Source organism: Labrus mixtus, chromosome 22, assembly GCF_963584025.1.
Source record: "Labrus mixtus chromosome 22, fLabMix1.1, whole genome shotgun sequence".
In the NCBI taxonomy this organism is placed as follows: domain Eukaryota; kingdom Metazoa; phylum Chordata; class Actinopteri; order Labriformes; family Labridae; genus Labrus; species Labrus mixtus.
Genome location: NC_083633.1, coordinates 11,141,837 through 11,161,554, shown reverse-complemented (window position 1 = coordinate 11,161,554; position 19,718 = coordinate 11,141,837). Strand labels below are relative to the sequence as shown.

General features: G+C 42.4%; 1 protein-coding gene across 9 annotated transcripts in view; it reads right to left on the bottom strand.

Annotated features, from left to right (window-relative positions):
- dock4b (dedicator of cytokinesis 4b) overlaps positions 1-17,747 on the bottom strand; it is a 114,860-nt gene extending 97,113 nt beyond the window's left edge. For 6 of the 9 annotated variants that reach the window (XM_061029445.1, XM_061029446.1, XM_061029448.1 and 3 more), the window contains exon 1: positions 17,527-17,746. In XM_061029445.1, the coding sequence (XP_060885428.1) occupies positions 17,527-17,563 (37 nt within the window). In that variant the 5' untranslated portion in view covers positions 17,564-17,746. Of the gene's footprint in view, positions 1-17,526 lie in introns of all 9 variants that reach the window. The other 3 variants (XM_061029452.1, XM_061029453.1, XM_061029447.1) reach the window with 1 other exon arrangement.
- Positions 17,748-19,718: the final 1,971 nt, after the last annotated feature.

The following is a 19,718-nucleotide window of genomic DNA, read 5'->3' as shown; positions in this document are numbered from 1 at the left end:
AGCTTTTAAAATTGCAATATATCCCAATGGAAATTATCTGTAAAAGCAAAGAAAGATAAATGAAGAAACATTACAAAAGACGAAAATGAAGGACAAGGAACCGCAAGAAAAACCTTGAAAATGAGTTGATCTAACAAAGTAAAGTTGAGAGAGTAAAAAGAAAGATGAACATCTGAGGATGATCTCATTAGGGTCTAAGGCGCACACTACATTAGGTTCCATGGCTCATGCCAGGCTTAATACAGCACAACTTGTGTGCAATACAGCAAAGACGGATGCTGTCAAATCTGGATATATGAAAATATTTTTGTTGTAATGCAGTTTGGCATTTCTGGATAGGATCAAAGACACTAACCTGCCTTGAATCAACTAAAAAACATTTTGAGATAAACTCATTTTTGATCCGTTTGCACAACGTAGTTGACTTGAAAGCTAAAATGCGTCATCACATAAATTGCAGGGATTTTTTTCACCAATTAGAAAAGCTGTTAGTAGTACTTGTATATTACAAACTATCTCACATGATTAATACAAAGGTGACTATAAGGGGTTGCAGGAAAGTCAACTATATTTGAAGCAATGTGCTTACAATCATAAGTCAAAAAAACCCTTTTTGTTATTTGTGATGGCCACTGAATCAAACAATATATTGATTTGCTCTGTAAACAATTGTTTAGCTTGATATACAATATAACCGGCATGTCAAGGGCTTCTCACCTTATAGTTCCATGATTGCCACTAAATATGATCTAATGCCACAGGAACATCTACCATATGTTTTTACAGGTACAAAATTTTTGAAGTACAGGTGAAACAAGTTGATTGGCAGAGGAAAAAAAAGTCAGATCTTTAACAAATAATTTAACCACCTTGGTGCCAAAATTGTAAAAACCTTCCCCATTTCCAGCTTCCCAATTATGAACATTCAATTATTTTCAGTTTGTGTTCTGATATCTTAATGCAAATCTGTTACCCAAACTGTTTAGGGCCTCTAAACAAAGAGCTATTCAACAGTGGCATTTCCTAGCACAGGGTGTACCTCTGCCTATTTGGCAATTCCTGAGAAACAGCTAACGCTGGTAAGCTTTGCCACAAGTCCTTCTGAGCCCAGTGAGGCAAAAAGAGCAGAGGAAGCCATTAAACACTGGAGACCACAATAGAAGTGTGCGAACAATGACAAGACAGTGACAGCGGTGAGGGCCGACCGAACCAAGAAATATGACAAGGGAGGAATCTGTCCGCAAGCCTCGGAATAAAAATAAAATGTTTGCATGTGATGTTGCATTCCGCTTTCCATGAGCCACAAGATATGGAGAATGTGTGTCTGAGTGTGTGGGTCAGTGTCTATATTGGCACCGATCCTCATTCTTTCCTATGAAGAGAGCTTAACATGCTGAAAACTGAAAAATGATGGTTGGATTCCACAGCTTGTTCGCATGCCAGTCCTTCAGGCATCTCCTAACTTAGACAAATCAATACACCATCATTTTGTAAATTAATGGTTCAGATCAGAAATGTTCATTTCTGTTTCTCCCTCTGTCCCAGTTAAGTTTATTCAGTGTCAGTAGATGGCTGTACACCAGTAAGTCTGGTCCTGCTCAGGTTTTCTGCCTATTACAATAACATTTCTCCTTAACATTACTGCCAAGTGTTAACTAATGGTGGATTTATGTTGGGTCTCTCTATAGACCAGCTCTTTATTTACAGTAGGTGTCATAAACCAGGACTTATTGGAAAGTGACAAATACCTGTCATAAAACCAAATCTTTTTTTTGTCGCACTCAAAGGAGGTGTACAAAAAACATCAGGGAAATAGTTTCACCGTCTAATGGCTTTCTGTAGGAAATGGGTTTCCTTCCTTCTACGTGCTTTAGACATCATGCATGCAGCTTGCTGTCAGGAAATGTAGGCCTCAAGAAAAAAATAATCTAAAAGGCACCTTGTTCCCCAGATTTTCTTTCATGTTCATCCGGAGTCGACATAAGCGAGAGCAAAATTTCTAATGTAAACAAGGGCGGCTGGCTGGTTGCAACTGATTCCAAAAACAAGCATCTTTAAAATGAAGCGCTCTGTTCTGCTCTGCACTGCACTGCACTGTACTGCACTGTACTGTGTGTTTGAATGTATGGCCTGGTTGTAAATGTGTGTGTGAGTGTGTTTGTACATGGTCAGACATTCCTGCCCGATTGAAGGGTTCAGCTGTTGTTGGGGGCTATTTTTCCTGTGCACTGCATGCCATAGGTGGATCAAGGAGGATTATTTCTGAGGTTGTAGAGAACCTTGGACTCGGAGAATCGAGAAAAAGAGGGAGAACCACTCGGGTTTGGAACACTTTCTCCCAGGAGTCAAACTCCAGAGCTGCGTTTGTCAAAGCTAACCACGTAGGAAATGACAGAGCCAAGAGCTACACAGAGGGGAGAGATAGAGAGAGAGAGAGAGAGAGAGAGAGAGAGTGAGGCCACTCAAGACATCTCGCAGCATAGAAATAATTAACCGATACTCAACTGTCACATAGGAAAGCCCCAAGTGACTGCTTTGAATTTTGCTTTTGCTCGAGGAGCTGCTTTACACGACGCCTTAATCTTGTCCATTACTGCGAGGACATCAGTGTGCACAAAGTGGCTGCTCTCAAGTTTGTTTTATAACGCCTCTCGTCCAGCCAGGGACCCTAAATAGATGAGATTCCCAATTCCTCTGCACATCCTCTAGATTAAATTGGGAGGAGAGGGAGCTGTGGCTAGGCTAATTCAGACACAGCAGCAGACACACAGAGTGTGAAACTTATGGCCGCACTAGGCTCATTTGCTCGTCCGCACAGACAAAATCTATAGAGTGGAGTAAGAAGTTGGAGGGGTGGAAGAAAGAAAAAAAAAAAACGCCCCACTTTCCTGATTTAGGTCAACAGCAGTTGTGTGCACCATCATGCTGTCTGTAATTAAATAAAACTAGTTAAAAGTCTGCAGGAGCTCAGAACTCTAAGGGGGAAGAGGGATGATGGGAGGGGGGAGGGACGAGGCTGGAGTGATTAATTTCATCTTTGTTTTTCTCCTCCCACAGTTGCGAGGGAACACCATCATACAAAGTAGAAAGGTAGCCTCATTTGTGTGCCCGTTCAACGCCTGGCGCTCCCTCGGGGGAAGAATATAAAGATTCTAATGAGCTACAGAGAGAGAGCTCCTGAAACACAAACGGGCAGATAGAGACACACTGGGACGGTGCTCCGCCAGCCTTGGCAGCTCGACTCGAAGAAGGAACTCCATGTGGAGCACCAATTGACAGCCCATCAACCATCACGCTCCGTGTCTATCTGATTCTCTCCGCCTCGCTGTATCTCCTCCTCCATCTCACCCATTTACGTCTCTCTTCGCCTTTTCATTCCTCTCTCCCTCCATGTTCTCTTTCCTCCCCTTTTACGCCATATGTGGTGGAGAATTGCAGATCATGCTTGGGACATATACAGTAGAAGGAATACACCGGTGTATCAGCAAACCATTGGTTTGTGTGTCCATTCTAACAGCTCCATGCCAAAGAGGCTCAGTCACAGCAGCCACTGACCCCACCCCCCGTTTGTTTTTCTTATAGGTGATGACGCTAAGGTTACTGGTGCATTAGCACAGCGGCTGCAAAGAGGATTATGGCCGCGGTCCAGATAAGGGTCCAGGGGGGAGCTTATGGGTGACGCATCACCACTGATGATGGCTGGAAACGTTCCACTACAAATCAATGGCCTGCTTCCCAGCGCCCATTCAATCACTCCCATTATCACACTAACCTCTGAACTCCTACAAGCATGTCCAAATATCAAAGTAGGTGCATCCCTGTGCTTGCAGTACTGTATAAACTGTGATCTGAAAACACAGACCAGGACTACAGTTTCAAAAGCATCACATATAAATACGGGTCTATTGTCCATGTTCTGTTCCTGAGAAAAGTGATTCTTCATTTTCTGCACCAGGAGACAACAGCAGCATCAGCAGCTACGTTAAAAAAAACAAACATATGTCATGAAAGTGGATGTGCTGCATGCTTCATTTGTGCATCAGTATTTTTAGCATCCCCATACTCATTATGCCGACACGGCACAGCAGCAGAAGGCCTCGTCCGAGTGAACTGAGAGAGAGCGAGAGAGCAAGAGGAAGGAAGGAAGGAAGACAATGCACAGTTCTGCTTCCACCCGAGCATCTGTTCCATCTGACACGTGAGCCACTTACATGAATTCTGGGCTCCTGGCTGTGAGGAATGTGTTTTTCTACAGCTCCAACTAAGTCTGTTTTTTGAGGGAGATGAGAAACAAATCGGCAAAATCTCTGCGCTCTTAAGGTCCGTGTGAAAAAAAAAAAAGCCAAAGTGAGGAAGATGGGATTCAAGACGAGAGACATAAATCACTGATGTTACGCTATCCGCTATAAGCTACTCTTTCAAGTTAAACCATTCAGACAACATGAAAGCATCCATCTTCAAAAAGCCTATAGTGTTCAAAGGCTGAAAGATGATATCTGACTTTGTGATGACCATCAAGGTCAAAATGAAACCCAATGACAGGTCATTAGGCTGTAGATAAATAGGTAGGGGGGGGATACATGATCCTAAAAAATATTTCCGTTATTGATTCATTAACAGCAGAGATTACTCTACAAGGAAAATACTTCTTGTTGGGCTGTGATGCTATTTTTAAATTCAAATGCCCTTGGGAATGAACCCAATCGCAGTGTATTGCTTCACTTCATCAGCAAAACCATCTGCTGTCCAAATTTGAAATAAACTCAAGCAGATATGGACATTTTCTCACTGCCGTCCAAACTTTTGAACTATTTCCATGCAAGTGTAAGTATATTTGATCTGGGGCCAGCTCTCAACACCAATTGCTTGTTAGTAAGAATAGCCAGAGGCCCCCCACAAGGTATGAGAACCATCCACAGGGAGGGAAGTGGCTATAGGATCAGGCTTTGTGTACATAGCCAGCATACATACAAACAATATCTGTACTCTCCAGTCTTTTCCTCTGCTGGGCTCTACCAACTGCCCGAGGTGCTCATCCGCCATCATCACCCAGACCAAGTGCTTTTTCTCCCCCCGCACAAAGGCTCCAACAGTGGGGGTTTTCCTTCACGTTTCCCCTCTCACCCCCGCACAAAGGGGATCCATTTCAACCACTTTTAGCAGCGCCACTTTCCGCTTTTAGTTCTTCAGACTCCCTCCCCTGAGGCGGACTGCGACTGATGGAAAGAGCAAAATAAAGACACCAGGTGGATGCTTGGTGAGAGGTTAGGCCTTGTGGCAAACAGAGGCCACTTCAAGCCAATCCCACTGTGGTGGACTGTGGTCTTTTTTTGGTAACGCCTGGCAGGAGGAAAAGAAACTAATACCAGCGCCTGGAGTGACCCTGATGTCTGGTTTAGTGCTTTGCTGCCTTATGATATCTGAGTGTTGTTGCAACATCAGTAGATATCTTTGAAATTCAATACTGACTGAGACTTGCCCTTATGCCTAGGGATGGGGATCTTTTTTCTTTTCTTTTTTTTACCATGTATCGAGACTCCTTATGATCTGAGTCTTTTTCAATACCACTATCGATATTTTCTATTATTCGATGGAAGACAATACAACAATATGTCATCAAAAGAACTGGAATATCTATTTTACACTGTTTACTTTGCATAATAGTAATTGACTGACCTGACCTAGAACACACCAGTATTTAATCTTATGAAAGCAGAAATTGTATCAATGTGTCAGAGAATAGCAAGGAGACTGAATTTTTATTTCAGCACGGTATAACATTGTTTCTCCCTGCATCGGTTCTTGGAAGCATACGAGACATCTAGCGTCTTCTGACTGACTCAATTAACCTTCTTCTAGAGTGCTCGTCAGCTGTCGTAGTAAATATACATGAAACAGGTGCTTTATTCATTCAGCTCAGTGCAGCTCTAGTATGTGTCTGATTATAATGAAGCTATGCTATCAGCTGGTTAGCTTTGACTGGAAACAACTAGCTTTTACTTTGACTTAAACCTGTTCTTCAGATTAAACAAATGAGATACAACATGTTATTTCTTCAGCTTTACAGGTGCTGGAAAGATCCTGTCTTTAGGCCAGGCTAGGCTACCCATCTGCTGGCTTAGTGAAGAGACATGAAACCGGTTTGAAACCTCACAGGTAACCCCAAGCACACGGGCAATAAACGTTTCCTTTAATATCTTCAAAGCACAATTCAACGTCGACTCCATCTCTTTGCGGATCTCTTTATCAACCCAGTCTCTTGACTGACTCAATAGAACGAATCCTGTGAGCAACTTCCAGAAAAAGGAGCGGGAACAAAGCAAACCTTACAATGCACTCCGATGCCAACCTTCGGGTTGCTAAGATGGATGAAAAGGCCCCATTCAATCAACAATGATAGGCAGGAAGAGTGTAGACACTCAATTTTCCCCCTTCAGACAAATAAATCTTCAATTGCTGTTACAGGCTCTGATGTTTGGAGGGGGGTGGGAGTTATAAATTCCAAACCAGCCGTTTAACTTAGAAATGTGTTTCTCTCTCAGAGTGGTTTGAAGGCTTTCCACTTAGCTGGATAAACACTCCCAAACAGGAACAGTCCCTGCTGAGGAGCCGGGTTGAAAAGATGAGACGAAAGAAGTGAAGTGGGTCGCAGTTGGAGGTTTAGTCAGCCTGATGAATTAAACAAGACTCTCCCAGGCAATAACGTTCTACAACGTACACAAAATTAATTTCGGCACTCGTAAGAATCCTTCAGCTGTGGAGAACCTGTTTTGAAGTAATCATATGGAGCTCTGTCACCAAGATTGGAACTACTCATTTCAAACTCAAAGCCTGTTCTTTTGACAATAAATCTAAATGAAGAAATTCCCACATGCAGAATGCATCTATATACCTTCTCCGGTTATAGAATAAAGCTTTTCAATCAGCTGAGCAGCCTTGCGTGACAAAAAAAAAAAAAAATCAATTGCAATCGGGCTCGACACTTCAGTCTTAAATTGACTGCAAAAAAAAAAAAGGAGCTGTGATGAAAGAGAGTGAGAGGCAATGAAAAGCCCTTTCTGAAAGTCAGCCTGACACTAAACTGGCTTTTCTGTGCGCAGGAAGGAAGAAGAGGAAGTGAAGGGGAGCTGACAGAGGAGAGGTGAGGTGAGGCAGACAGGCAGAGAGCCAGCACCTCGCATGCAACAGGTTGACATGCAGAGGAGAGAGCCGGGTCTTAATCTCAAACGCACAGTGAGAGCAGGAAACCGATCACTCTCACACACGTGCACAAATAAACCTCACGGGGGACAAAGATCAGACGTAGAGGCAGTATACACACAGATTCAACCGCAGCAGCCAGAGGTGTACACACAAAGACACACACATCGGGGGCGGGTAATGAGACAGCTAACAGCAGCCAAGGTCGGAGAGGCCGCAGCCCAGAAAATCAGCCAGGCAGCAGCTGATGCTCCTGTTGTGATCGTTAAAAGGCTGAGAGAGTGGTGGAGACGTAACAACAGTTCAATCTGAGAGAAGACAGAGCCAAAGCGATCAATGTCAATGGCGCAACTCCTGAGCCTGCAGTCAATAAACACTACCATTATGGCATACCTGTGGTGTATGTGCGCAAGCATCTCTACTTGCGAAAGAGATTTTCATGACCAATTCAGAAATCCAAAGCATGTCATAGAGGCAGAAGTAATTAACAGCAGAGCAAATGTAGCAACGATGCAGTCATGTACTGTATATGATGAACTGCACTGGAACCAGCAAGAAAACAGCTGCATGCTCCATTCAACATAAAAACTGGTAAAACAGAGCGTCAAGAAAACAGACACAATGAGCCAGAATCCAAACAAACTCAAGTAAGGGAGTTATTAAAGGAAGATGCTTAAAGGAAAGGAAGATGATTGTTTAAAAAAGGCTCATGAATCTGATTCTTCTGATATTAGTTTACATGGTGTTAAAAACTACATATCCCATGTTCAAGTTTCATAATTCACATGTAAGATTTTGAAAATAAATAAGCTGCTTCATCTATGGCTCAAATTGTTTTTTGGGGGTTTTGTCAGCTACCTGAAAGGATGCATGCTAATGAAAAGCTTCAATTTGACGTTTTAAAGTTTTGCTTTATTTGCAAGAGACATGGCTCTCAGGAGGACATTCTCATGTCTTCACCAAACATTCACCTATTTTTCCTAACAGGTTAGGGTTTGTCTATTGAATATCTTCTAACACGTTGAGAATTCAAAGTGTTTAATGATTGTATATGTTGCCCACAGTAACCTCTCCTTAACCACATCATTTTACGTTTTGCCATGGCAACCACTCCAAAACAATAGTTTTTTTCAGATCTCATTTAAGGACAAAATGCCTTTTTAATAAGGTAAACCTCTTCGATAGGATGTGATGGAGTGTGAAGGATGTAGAACAACAAAGAGATCTAGAACATCTGCTGTAGCTACAGCTCCACTCCGAAGCCTGTGGGGCATCTGTAGTGCTTTATCATCTTCAGACTTCAAGTCCACAGAGGCTGCTGCAGACACACACCCAGAAATACAACCTACAAACATGCACACACAGACATACAAACCTATATTTGCAGCATTGGACACACACACACACACACACACACAGGAAAGCAATGACACAAATAAGCATGACATTTTGAATACACATTGGGCACACAACACATCTGGGGATAGCTAGGACAGGTGAGTATGGATCGAGAAGAGAGAAAGACACATGTGGAAGAGAGATAAAGATAGGACAGGCTGCAGCGCAGATCGAGGAGAATGGACTTTGAAAAGAAAGATAAGGGAGAAATGCCAGACGGAGATGGGATGAGTGAGCGATAGATGATCAGAAGGAGGCAGAAAATGAGATAAGGGTTGTCACAGTGCGACCTTCCGTCTCTGGAAACATTTCACTCTGCAGGAGTGGGACAAGAGTGGCAAAAAAAAAAAAAAAAAGGATACAAAAAGAAGAAATGGGAAGCAACTCAATAAAAACAGAAATACAAAAAAGCGTTTTCAAAAGTAGAGAAGGAGAGAGGGAAAAGGTGAGGTAAGAAAGGAGTGGACAGCACAGCAGTGAACGCCCAGCTTACAGTCTGAAGACCTTTCACCCTCTTCCTTTGCTCGGTCTCTTTCGCTGACATTAATCCTCAACATCGCCTAGATGGAAAACTCCCGACAGTGTCCTCCGTGACCTGGAGAGGACTAGAATGCTTTCAGAGGAGCAGAGCTGGAGTGTTAAAGGCACACTTTTATTTAAGGTATCTTGGAACTTAGAAGGATTAAGACCAATGCATCTTTAGTCCTCCTTAACTAATAACAACTGAAATCAGATCTTTGAAAATCATGACATGTAAACAACTATTGCATGTACTGCCATGAAACACTATGCTGACATTTAGGGTCTCCCCAAAATGAAAAGTAGATAAGGGGGGGTTCCCTTTTTGCCTCTAGTGCCACCATGCGGCATCACAACACCCACTTCATTCAATGCTTTGATCCCCTGACCTTTATCAGTAGGTCAGACTGCACAGTACTTTGGCTTATGGTCAAATACAAAACCGTGATATTCCCACACATTCCCATCAGCTTCAACTGAACTGCTGTCTTTTTTGCAAATTCGATAATGTTAGCATTCAAGCTATTCCAACCAAAAACTGCCCAAAACCTTCTTTTTTTCTATTAATGCATCATCACTGTGCAAGTACAGCCTCATAGCTGTGTTCTCCTGATGTTGTTTTCAGAAAACAAGACAACCCTCTCAAACATGGCGGTGGTCAATTTTGAGTAACTTGGAACGGTGTCATTTGGAAATATTTTAGATCACACTCTGCTACGTAAATATCTTTATTTGTACAGTAGAGCCTGATTCATAAATCTGCCCAGCTAGAATCCACACACACATCAATATTAGCTATAAGTGCAGACTTTCTGTATCAGAATTTTTTTTCCACTTCATACAGGATGGTTACAGTTATTTAGAAAACAAAATACCAAATTGAACGATGTCTGTTCATTTTATGTTTGTTCAAATATTCATATCAGAGTACAACCCCAGTATTTGATGTTTAACTGTCAAATACTGACACCAATATCCACCTGTACAAGACTAGCTTTGATCAAACACTTATTTCTATTCAGAGGCATGATCGAATACTGCATACATTCATGACAGAACCTATGTACTCAGGTACTCTATGCTGGTTCACTAAATTATTATACTAGAAGACTGGATTAGTGACGGCATGGAAGGTATGGCCCTTGTCAACAGTGCACAATTATGAACTATTAGATGTCAGTGATAATGAGCCATCTTAAAGGCAGAATATCTGACTTCTGTGGCACTTTATCACCAGTCTCTCAAACCAAAACAAAGCTTAGTGTTCTGACCGAGTGTGGACGTTTCTCTGACTGATCTCATGTTCATATCATAGTTGTTTTGTCATTTTATATGCAACCGAAGCTTCCTAATACACCTGCATCAGCGTCGATATGTCCTTCATGGAATCATGAAAGGAAGAAAGGAAGAGAACGCTGTCGATACAGATTTGCCTTGATGAGAGGGTCAATCATCCCACAGAGAAATACAGTACACTGCAGACACAAACAAAGGACTGGAACTAAGCCATCTGTAAGACTCCTCTGGTTACACGTCCCCCGCTGTGACTCTGTGAACGAGAGGCCATTTGTATATATGAAGGAATTAAGAGAATAATTGAAGACACAGACATGATAGGCTCTTCCCATTCTTAAATTATGCATATGTCCTCAAAGCAGGACATGACACTTTAATCAGCCATCAATAATAAATTAATGATATAAGAGTTACACAGAACAGATCATAACTTCACCTTTTTATTAGCACATTAATTATTAAATGAAGATGGGGGTGAGGTAGCTATCACTAATGTGAGGTTTATGTGAAAATGGAAGCTTTGAGGTCATTATGATGCACTGGGTCACCCACACAAATCAATTTACACTTCCTTTAGGGTCAATACACGCAGGGCGGGATTACAGCCGTGTTGCAACACAGATAGCCGATTCTGGACCAATGCAGGCAATCATTTCTTTCAGCCGCAAACGATGCCTCTCTCTGTGAATAAACAGCCCTTCTCAGCCGCCAATCACTGTGATTGTCACAGGCAGACGCCCTTCGTTTATGAAAATGGCATGTCAGTCATTTCTCCCCCCCCGGCCCACACAGATGCCAAAAAAAAAAAATACCATACACAAGCACACTAATACACACTCTCACACTCTCACACTCTAGCTTTCGCGACAGGAGAATCACTGATCAGTTAAGCTGCTGAATTTCTAATAGGACGTATCCCATTAACCTCTCTCACGAAGGGATCAAGGATTGATATCAGAGTGTGGAACCTCAACCACTCGACACCACAACAGGCCTGCTGCAAAAGCAAAGAGGGTCTTTTGATAACAGTCAAGAAGGCAAACAGATAGAAGGGTTTGATCGGAGAACACATTTTCATTCTGTAACACCAACAGAGACTGTTTGAGCTATCACATCCTCCTGTGATTTGGACATTAGTTTGATCAAGTGCAGCATGCATCTCACATGAAAAAAAGTATTTTCCTGTTACAGTGAGTTAACTCTGATGATTAAAGCTTCAAATCTTCACATCCGAAAAGCTGGAGACATTTTTTGGTTGTTGCCACTTTGAAATTGAAGAATTATGGGAAACATGAATTATCAAAGTGGTCGTCGACTCCTTTCAATTGGCTCATCCATCTCCAGTATCGGCTAATTGTTTCAGCTCTAAAACTGCACAAACTACCCTCTCTAAGAAAGACGCCAGCAACTAGCAGACAGACCAGCATTATGAAAGCAATAACTCTTATCAATCCAGTGTGAAATCATAGCCATTATTATATCTTTTTTTTTGCGCATTATGATCAACTGGAAAACGAGTCAGCCAGCTCCGAGAAGCAGCTTCATCTCCCTACAGCGAGCCCACAAGACTGCCACTGGGGTGGAAACACAAGGAAAGCTCCCCCCTGCTGCTTGTCTCTACATCGTACATGGATGTTGACAGAAAATTACAGAATATTGCTCGCTAACTCCAGTTTGTCACAAGGGGCATCCCCAGTGTGTGCTCACTAAGCTGGAAAATGTGAAAAAAAATATATTCTCTTTTTTATTTTTTTATTTTTTTTTACACTGAAATGACATAATCTTGTGTTACTGTTACTGTGCATGTGTTGCCGGATCTGAACAAGCAGACAATGTTTGTGCTGTTTGAGTGTTTTGTTTCATAATTGCATAATAAATAGAGCATGATTTAATTGTATAAAACAAACAAACCGGCGATGGCTTTCCTCCAACTCTGTCCTCATGCTGTCTATTCCACAATGGTTATAATTGTAGGGCTGAATCAGCAATGAATGAGCCCCGTCATATGTCACATGTCCATGTCGATTTATTCAACCCTTCCATGATGCACACACCAGGGAGCAGCTTGTGTATTGCAGTGGGCAGGGTTGTTAACTATCGTGCTCTCTATTTTTTTTTCTTCTTTTCTGCATCTGTTCAATTCCCAAAGGGGCCTCCTACAGCCATGCTGAGCGATTGCACTGGACGAGTGTATGTGTGCATGCAGAGGAGAAGGGGCGCTATCTCTGCAGATGGAGGAAGAGGAAGCAATTACAAGCTGGTAGGCTTCACCTCACCACCACGACCCTCCCCCCACCTTCCTCACATACATCACCCTGGGGCTTGCTGCATTAGGGAATCATGGATATATAATGGTGGAATGGGCCTAAGGGTCCCCCTCAAAAACAACCTGCTAATCCCCCGCGGAGTGGTGGTGGGGGGGGGGGGGCGTACATAGAGGGAAGGGAGGGTTGAATTTGGGGGTAACAGGGCAAGGCGAACGCCCTGACAATGAGTCCACCCCTGACACGCGTCGGCACCCATCACCCCCCCCCCCCCCCCCCCCATCAACCGCAGCGACATTCCCCCAGGGAGAAGCGAGTGATGTCAGCCATAGGAGAGGCAGGGAACCCCCCCCCCCCCCCAAGGCCCGACATTGGCTCTGCCATCGCAGCCAGGCCTCCAGCGTGAGCGTTCAATCAGGCCACTGTTACTGTCTGTCTGCGTTTGATTCTCATTTTTAACCCACAGCATCATAGAAGGGAAACAGGGTTGCATTGGAGCTTCTCCGGTCATTGGAGGGGAATTCAACATGCAGACACACGCCATGCAAACAGGCTCGTTAAAATGGTTTAATTATGTCTCGAAAATTATGATGAGCAATGACATGCTTGATTGGTTGTATCAAAGGGTTTTAATGAGGATAGAGGCCTCACTCTCTGTCTGCAGCATTAACTCGACGTCTGCTCTAAACATGACACGACGCAGCCTCGAGTATGTTCTACGGTTAGAGATGTTCTGATACCATTTATTATCATGATACCCTTACCAGGAGGATTGGCTGATTCTGAAAGTAGCGTGAAAAAAAAAAAACATATTATTGTTGGAAAAAACACACAGCGCTATCGTTTAGCTAGCTATATATTACATAACACGCTCTGCTAGTACCATGCTGCGGTTGTTTGTTATTTTCACACAATAATTGATTAACACCTGAAACCATTGAGTTTTTTTTTTTTTTGGCTAATTTGCAAATGGTACCAGCCAATGACTGGCATACTGGCTGATACATGATTCCACTTCTTAGGCAGTATATGGAGGCAGAACTGGTATCGTTACTGAAACAACACTAATACCAATTTTGATACCTAGACAGATGTTTTGTCTGATCCCGATATGTCTGGAACTATTGGTGGAAAAAGACATAGTGCTCAGACTTTGCTATTTTAACTTGAATTACATTCTGCTATTTTTTTTGAAGGTCACACAAAATTCAGCTGATAGTTGATTTTCTTGGAAGGCAAACTGGTTTTTCTATATTAGGATCCCCATTAGCACCAGCACAAGCATCAGCTATATTCTTCCTAGGGTCCAGGAAGTTATGGTACTGTATTGGTGCATTGACATGCCTTCAGTGTTTTAGTAAGTATTGGGTGAAGATACAGACGCTGGTATCGGTATGGGCTGCTGTCTGCATCTGTATAGTAACAATTCTATTTGTAGACACTGAATAGTGTGTTTGGGACTCATTATAAATCATACACTTATTGAGAATTCAAGAACCAACTCAACTATGTATGTACCTTCATGTCTCCTCTTGTGCTCCGTTATGAGATCTCATCATTTTTACTGGCTTTGAAATTCTCCCTTCGGTTCAATCTGATGTCTCCATATCCCAGGTCCATTTAGGAGTCAGATATTAAGATCATCTCATCAATCTTCCAACCTTTCCCGCTTCGGGTTAAAAACCAGTAATCACCCCACTGGTGGGCTAATGGGTGCCTTAGCATCAACTCACTGAGAGTCCATTCATATTTCATCACTGGCAGTGGCCCCCCCCTCCCTCCTCCGAGTGCCCCGCTTCGCTAGTAAGGCGAATAGACATCAAACGCCTCAACCTTCCAATTAACCAGCAAGACGCTCTGATCTGGTCTCGATTTGGCCCGAGATCAAATGTTCCTGTAAGGATCCAAGGATTTCCAAGGCCTTTTAGTAAGCCAGCCTCCCTGTCAAAAGGGGATAAAATGTTCGCTGAAAGCACCTGGAGGAGATCACATTTAAAATGGCTGAGGCAGGGACTTCCTTGTATCAATATTTTGATATCGCAGCGAATCTACCGCATGGATATTCATGAAATACCCGACAGGGGTGAACAGTAAAGTTCAAACAGATGTGCATCGATGATTTTGACTCTGCTCAGGTGTAATTTAGCCCAGCACCATTTCAGGTGAAGCTTTGCTTTAAGGTGTGGAGGAGACCTGCAGAAAGGCAACAGCTGTTCCTGCTGCCATTAATTATTCACGATGAGTTTCCAACTGGGGATAAATGGTCATTACTGGTCTATGGTTATTTGGAAACAAGTATAAATATTTGGGTATCATTTTCTCCAGCAATTTAAGCGAGCAATTTTGGTATAGAGCCTGACTGACTTATCCATCATCAAGCGTTGCAGACAGTGACACTTTCAACATAACTAATAATACAGACGACATTTTTTTGAGGTGATGGAGAAATGGGGTCATCAAGGAGCTTGCTCAGAAGAGCAATAACGGACTCCAAGATTTAAAATACTCTGAACACTGTCTGTATTGTAGCATCTGAGCAGGCGATGGTCCGTGAAAGAATCTGTTGACAATGTAATGTCAGTATGTCTCAAAGAATCCGATGTAAGTCATCTCTCTAATGTGGAGAGCGGACTGTAAAGTAGTCTGACTTCTAATTGTCACATAAAATGTCACCAATTTCACATTCACACTCGTTCATCTGTTTGATCGGCCAGCCGTCATTTTTCAGTGTTTACAAGCGAGGAAGCAGACTTGTCTGAAAATATACTCCATGTTCCCTAGATTTAAACAGATTTTATATTTATTTATTTTTTAGTCTGGAGGTTAAGAACAGTGTCAAACACTTTACTGTAAAATTTGGTCAAAAAAAGAGACATACAAACGCATATACACAATCTCTTTCAAAGTCTTTGAGCTCTCAATATTCTCTCTTAAGTCTCTATTAATCCATTGAAGCTGAAAGAATGAAATTCTCAGGCACTGATAATAGAATTTACAGAACAATCATAACCAAAGACAAAACGCAAATCAACCTCGTTGACCATCAGACTGACAAAACAAGACACGTAATCTCCAGGAAAAGACAAATTGAAGTTTCTGTTATCGTGACTAAAGTGCAGCCAGACATCTTCGCACCATATCTTTGCTTGCATGTGTGCGCGCTCGTGTGTGTCATGCAACCTCAATTTCATAACAGGAAAACATCCAAGTTCCTTCCTCAAAAAGGAGCAAGCCACAATGAAGTGCACAGCTGCCAAGGCATGTGTTGAAACACAAATCACGGTCAATTAAAAGGAGCCTTATTGCTGTTATTGAGAGGGGGAAAAATGGGATAAAGAGTGTTAATCCCATTAACAGGGCCCCCTTTAGCAGTCTGGGGACAATGGTAAGAGTTGAGCCTTTAAAATAAATGTCTCCCTTTGATCCAGACTTGTGAACTTTGAGGGAGCGGGTTTAAGAGGGTAAATGGAATAAATCTATTCAGCCCTGTCAAAATACTGGCTCTGGATGACTCTGCCCTCCACAGGATTAAGTTATAATAGAATATATCCTCACAGTGACCAATGTCGGGCCCTTACATGGACAAAGAAGGGAAACAAGTGTGCACCAGGGGAAAACTTAGCAAAGCAGTCAAGTGACCGGACTGCAGAGTGTGACAGAGAGAGGCCAAAGGCTACTTTCTGGTTCACTGTGCGTCACTGATTTCAGGTCATGGTTGCAAGGTGGCACATAGTGCTTTTTTGGCAGTAAGCAACATTTCCAAGAGCCCGGAGGCGGAATTATTATGCAACCAAGGCCGCATGCTAAAAGTAAAGCATAGGAGAAATAATAATGTAATATGTAATTGTGTCAGAGTTGCTGTAGTTTTAAAGAGGGGGTTTTCTGTGCACATTTTCATGGCATTTTTTTTCAAAGATTGCAAAGACGATTATTGGCTCATTTTCACCGAGGCTCACAGGGACCAGAGCATCACACACAGAGCAGAGCAGTATCTCAAGGGAATACAATTATGAGACATTTAAGCCGCCTCTCAGCAGCCGCATCTCAATGAGATCCCTTTTTTTTTTTTTTTTGTGGGTTAAGACAAGCAAAGAAGAAATTCCAACAACACCAACAGGACCAAGTCTGTGTGGGATTTTTTTCCTCCCCTCCACATTTGGCATTGGTCGCGTTGTTGTCGTTTGTTTGTCTCACTTCAGGGTTTGATCCAGAGCCCCGCGGCAGCCTGGAACAATGCAGTGAAGGATACACACATTTCCAGGACCTCTCAAGGTCCACAGCAATCTTAATCCCAGATAAATTAAAAACAAAAAAAAAACAAAAAAGAGCTCTTCTTTGTTTCTCCTCAGATTTGTGTTTCTCTCGAAGAATTGGCAAGGGGCTGAGCGAAATAAACAGACATACAGCGACTGTCTGTGCCAAGCAGCTGATTTTTTTTTTTCTCCCCCTCATTCATTCAAATAGACACAGAAAACAAGAGGGAAAACAACAAATCAGGAGTTTATCAACATACGGTGCAAGGAAAAATGCTGTAAAGCCGGAGTAGGATGAAAATAAAATAAATTGTGGCTGTTCATTTAGCAAACCATGGGGGGTCAGAGCGACAACCCTATGCTTTGCAATGTGGCAGTCAGATGAAAAGCAACCTCTCATCCTGGGCTGTTTGGAACAGAGCAGAGGCTCCGTAACATCAGTGAAGAAAAACCTTAGTAAAGCAGTTTGCAATGTTGGAAATCAGCGTCACCAGAGACAGTTCACCTCTACATCTACCCATTCACACATGCCCTACAACTGATTGCAGTGAACGTAGAGGACAGCAGTTTCAAAACCATAAAGGCAATAAACTTACCGACGCCGTATTTTTCATGTTCAGTAGGTATCCACATTTTTACGGTCGGCACATTTAAGTGAGTGGTCGGAAAAGCAGCGAAATGCAGGGTTTCGGTCCCGAGTAACGCATTCTATTGGTGTGCTTTCCTCCGGTCTGTAGTAGGAGTCATTGTTTAGGTTACAGGGAGTGAAAGCGCCGCTGCTGCTGTTGCTGCTGCTGCTGCTGCTTGCTGCTCGTAGTGGTACAGAGACGTGTTGCCTTCAAGTGCTGTCGGGAAATGTGGCCATTCCATCCCAGGTCAGCGCAATTGGAGGGCACAGCAAAAATAGATTATCAAAAAAGACTACAATAACGTGACAATAAAACAGGGGGAGGAGGGCATGAAGGATTCACCACTAGGCTATCTTACATTTATATAGATGCATTTAATTTGTTACTTGCTGTTCATTCAACCACTTTCGCCACGTAATAAGTTCAATAGTCTAACCCATTTTTTTAAAAATCATAAGCTGTTTTTACACTTGATAGGCCCTATCAGTCTTTGGCGTCAGTAGTCTACTTCACCATTCCCAAATAAAATAAGATTTTTTTTTTAACTTAGCACAATCTTGTAAGCTATTTAACTGGAAATGGCAATTGTTGAAAACACCAAGCAAAAAATGTATTTCCTTAAATTGATTTAGAAAACTTAGCCTGCATGTCATCCAATGCACTGCACAGTAACGGCCTGATGTGTTCCACCAGATATAAAGAATCCATCCAGATGTCCACTGAGCTTTGTTTGATACCACAATCATTTGAAATTGCAAGTGGTAGATTAATAAATAAATAAAAATTCAATGTAAGAATTGCCGAGGGGTACTTGAATGCAGCGGCATCGCCAGCGAAGCGAGAATCGAGAGCAGTGCATTCTGGGACTTGTAGTAACATCTAGTGACATCGAATTTGGATTTGAAGTTCCCATTATCTTTAATGTTTTTACAAGCATACGAGTTTCTTTGAGCAATCAGCTTCAGAGAGGGATAAAGAAATGAAGCGAAGACAGAAAGACAGAAAAAAATCCCACTCAACATTAAAATCACTAATTTAATTTCATTAATGTAGAACATGGCCTTGTGGCTTTATTTCTTGGACACACAGCCCTACCACTGGAGCAACTGGGGCATAAAAAATACACTAGAGTACATGAAGAACCCCAAAACTGGAGGGAGTTCTACAGCCAAAATGAAGGAGTTCAACACACAGCTCTCAGTGTGTATATGTGCATGCAAAAGTAAGTTTTCACCATCCTGTGGATGAGCACATACAGACCCAATGTCACACATTTTTTATGAGCCTGCTGTCCTACACCATCAAACAGGGTACATCCATAGCATCCATACATCATTCCCCTTTCATTCTTTCATTATTAATCTCCATCTTGATGTAGCTGGTGTTGTGTTCGAGTACAAAGAATTTTTGTGAAAACCCCTTCTAATGCATGTTCATTTCCAATGCTTCAAATGGTGCATTACAATGCTTTGAAGTGTCAAATGTGCCACTCTTTTCTCTCATCACTTGTTCACATGTCCGCTTACCCATCCACCTTTGTAGTTTACATGGTGAATTATGAATGGCTATGCCATTAAAAAGCAAGCAACTCGAGGCTTGATGCAGGCTTTGTAGGTTAAAATTGTTACAGTGGGCTTAGGGCATCATGGGTCGTGTGTCATCCCCTTTTCTTCTCTTCCCTGTTTCTCTCACTGTACTACAACAATACAGTATGTAGATTAAATGCAAAGGGAAAAACTGCATTTAATTAAAATGGGGACTGGCAGATATAGCTGGATTAATTTTATACTGCTTTCATGTTGCTCTGCTTCAGACCCATACAGCCCCCTTCAATATTTCTGATTGGAGAGGTGGGGGATTTGTGGGTGCAGGGTGGGGGGTGTAGGGGTTTGTCGGAATGTTCTACTCCACATATGAATAAATCATAAGCCAGGGAGCAAAGTAAGACAGAAACCCTACGGATTCATCCCTGCGAGGACAGGAGATTGGAGCTAGTGCGCACATTTAGAAAGTGGAAACTAGACTATGTTCTACATCAGTGGATCACTGCGCAGACTTCAGCTGCCACCACATTGCAGGTTTGAGGATGATAGGAACCAAAAAACATGGCAATGTAAACAAGAAAACTGGAATGGAACAGATAAGAGAGACAGAGCAGC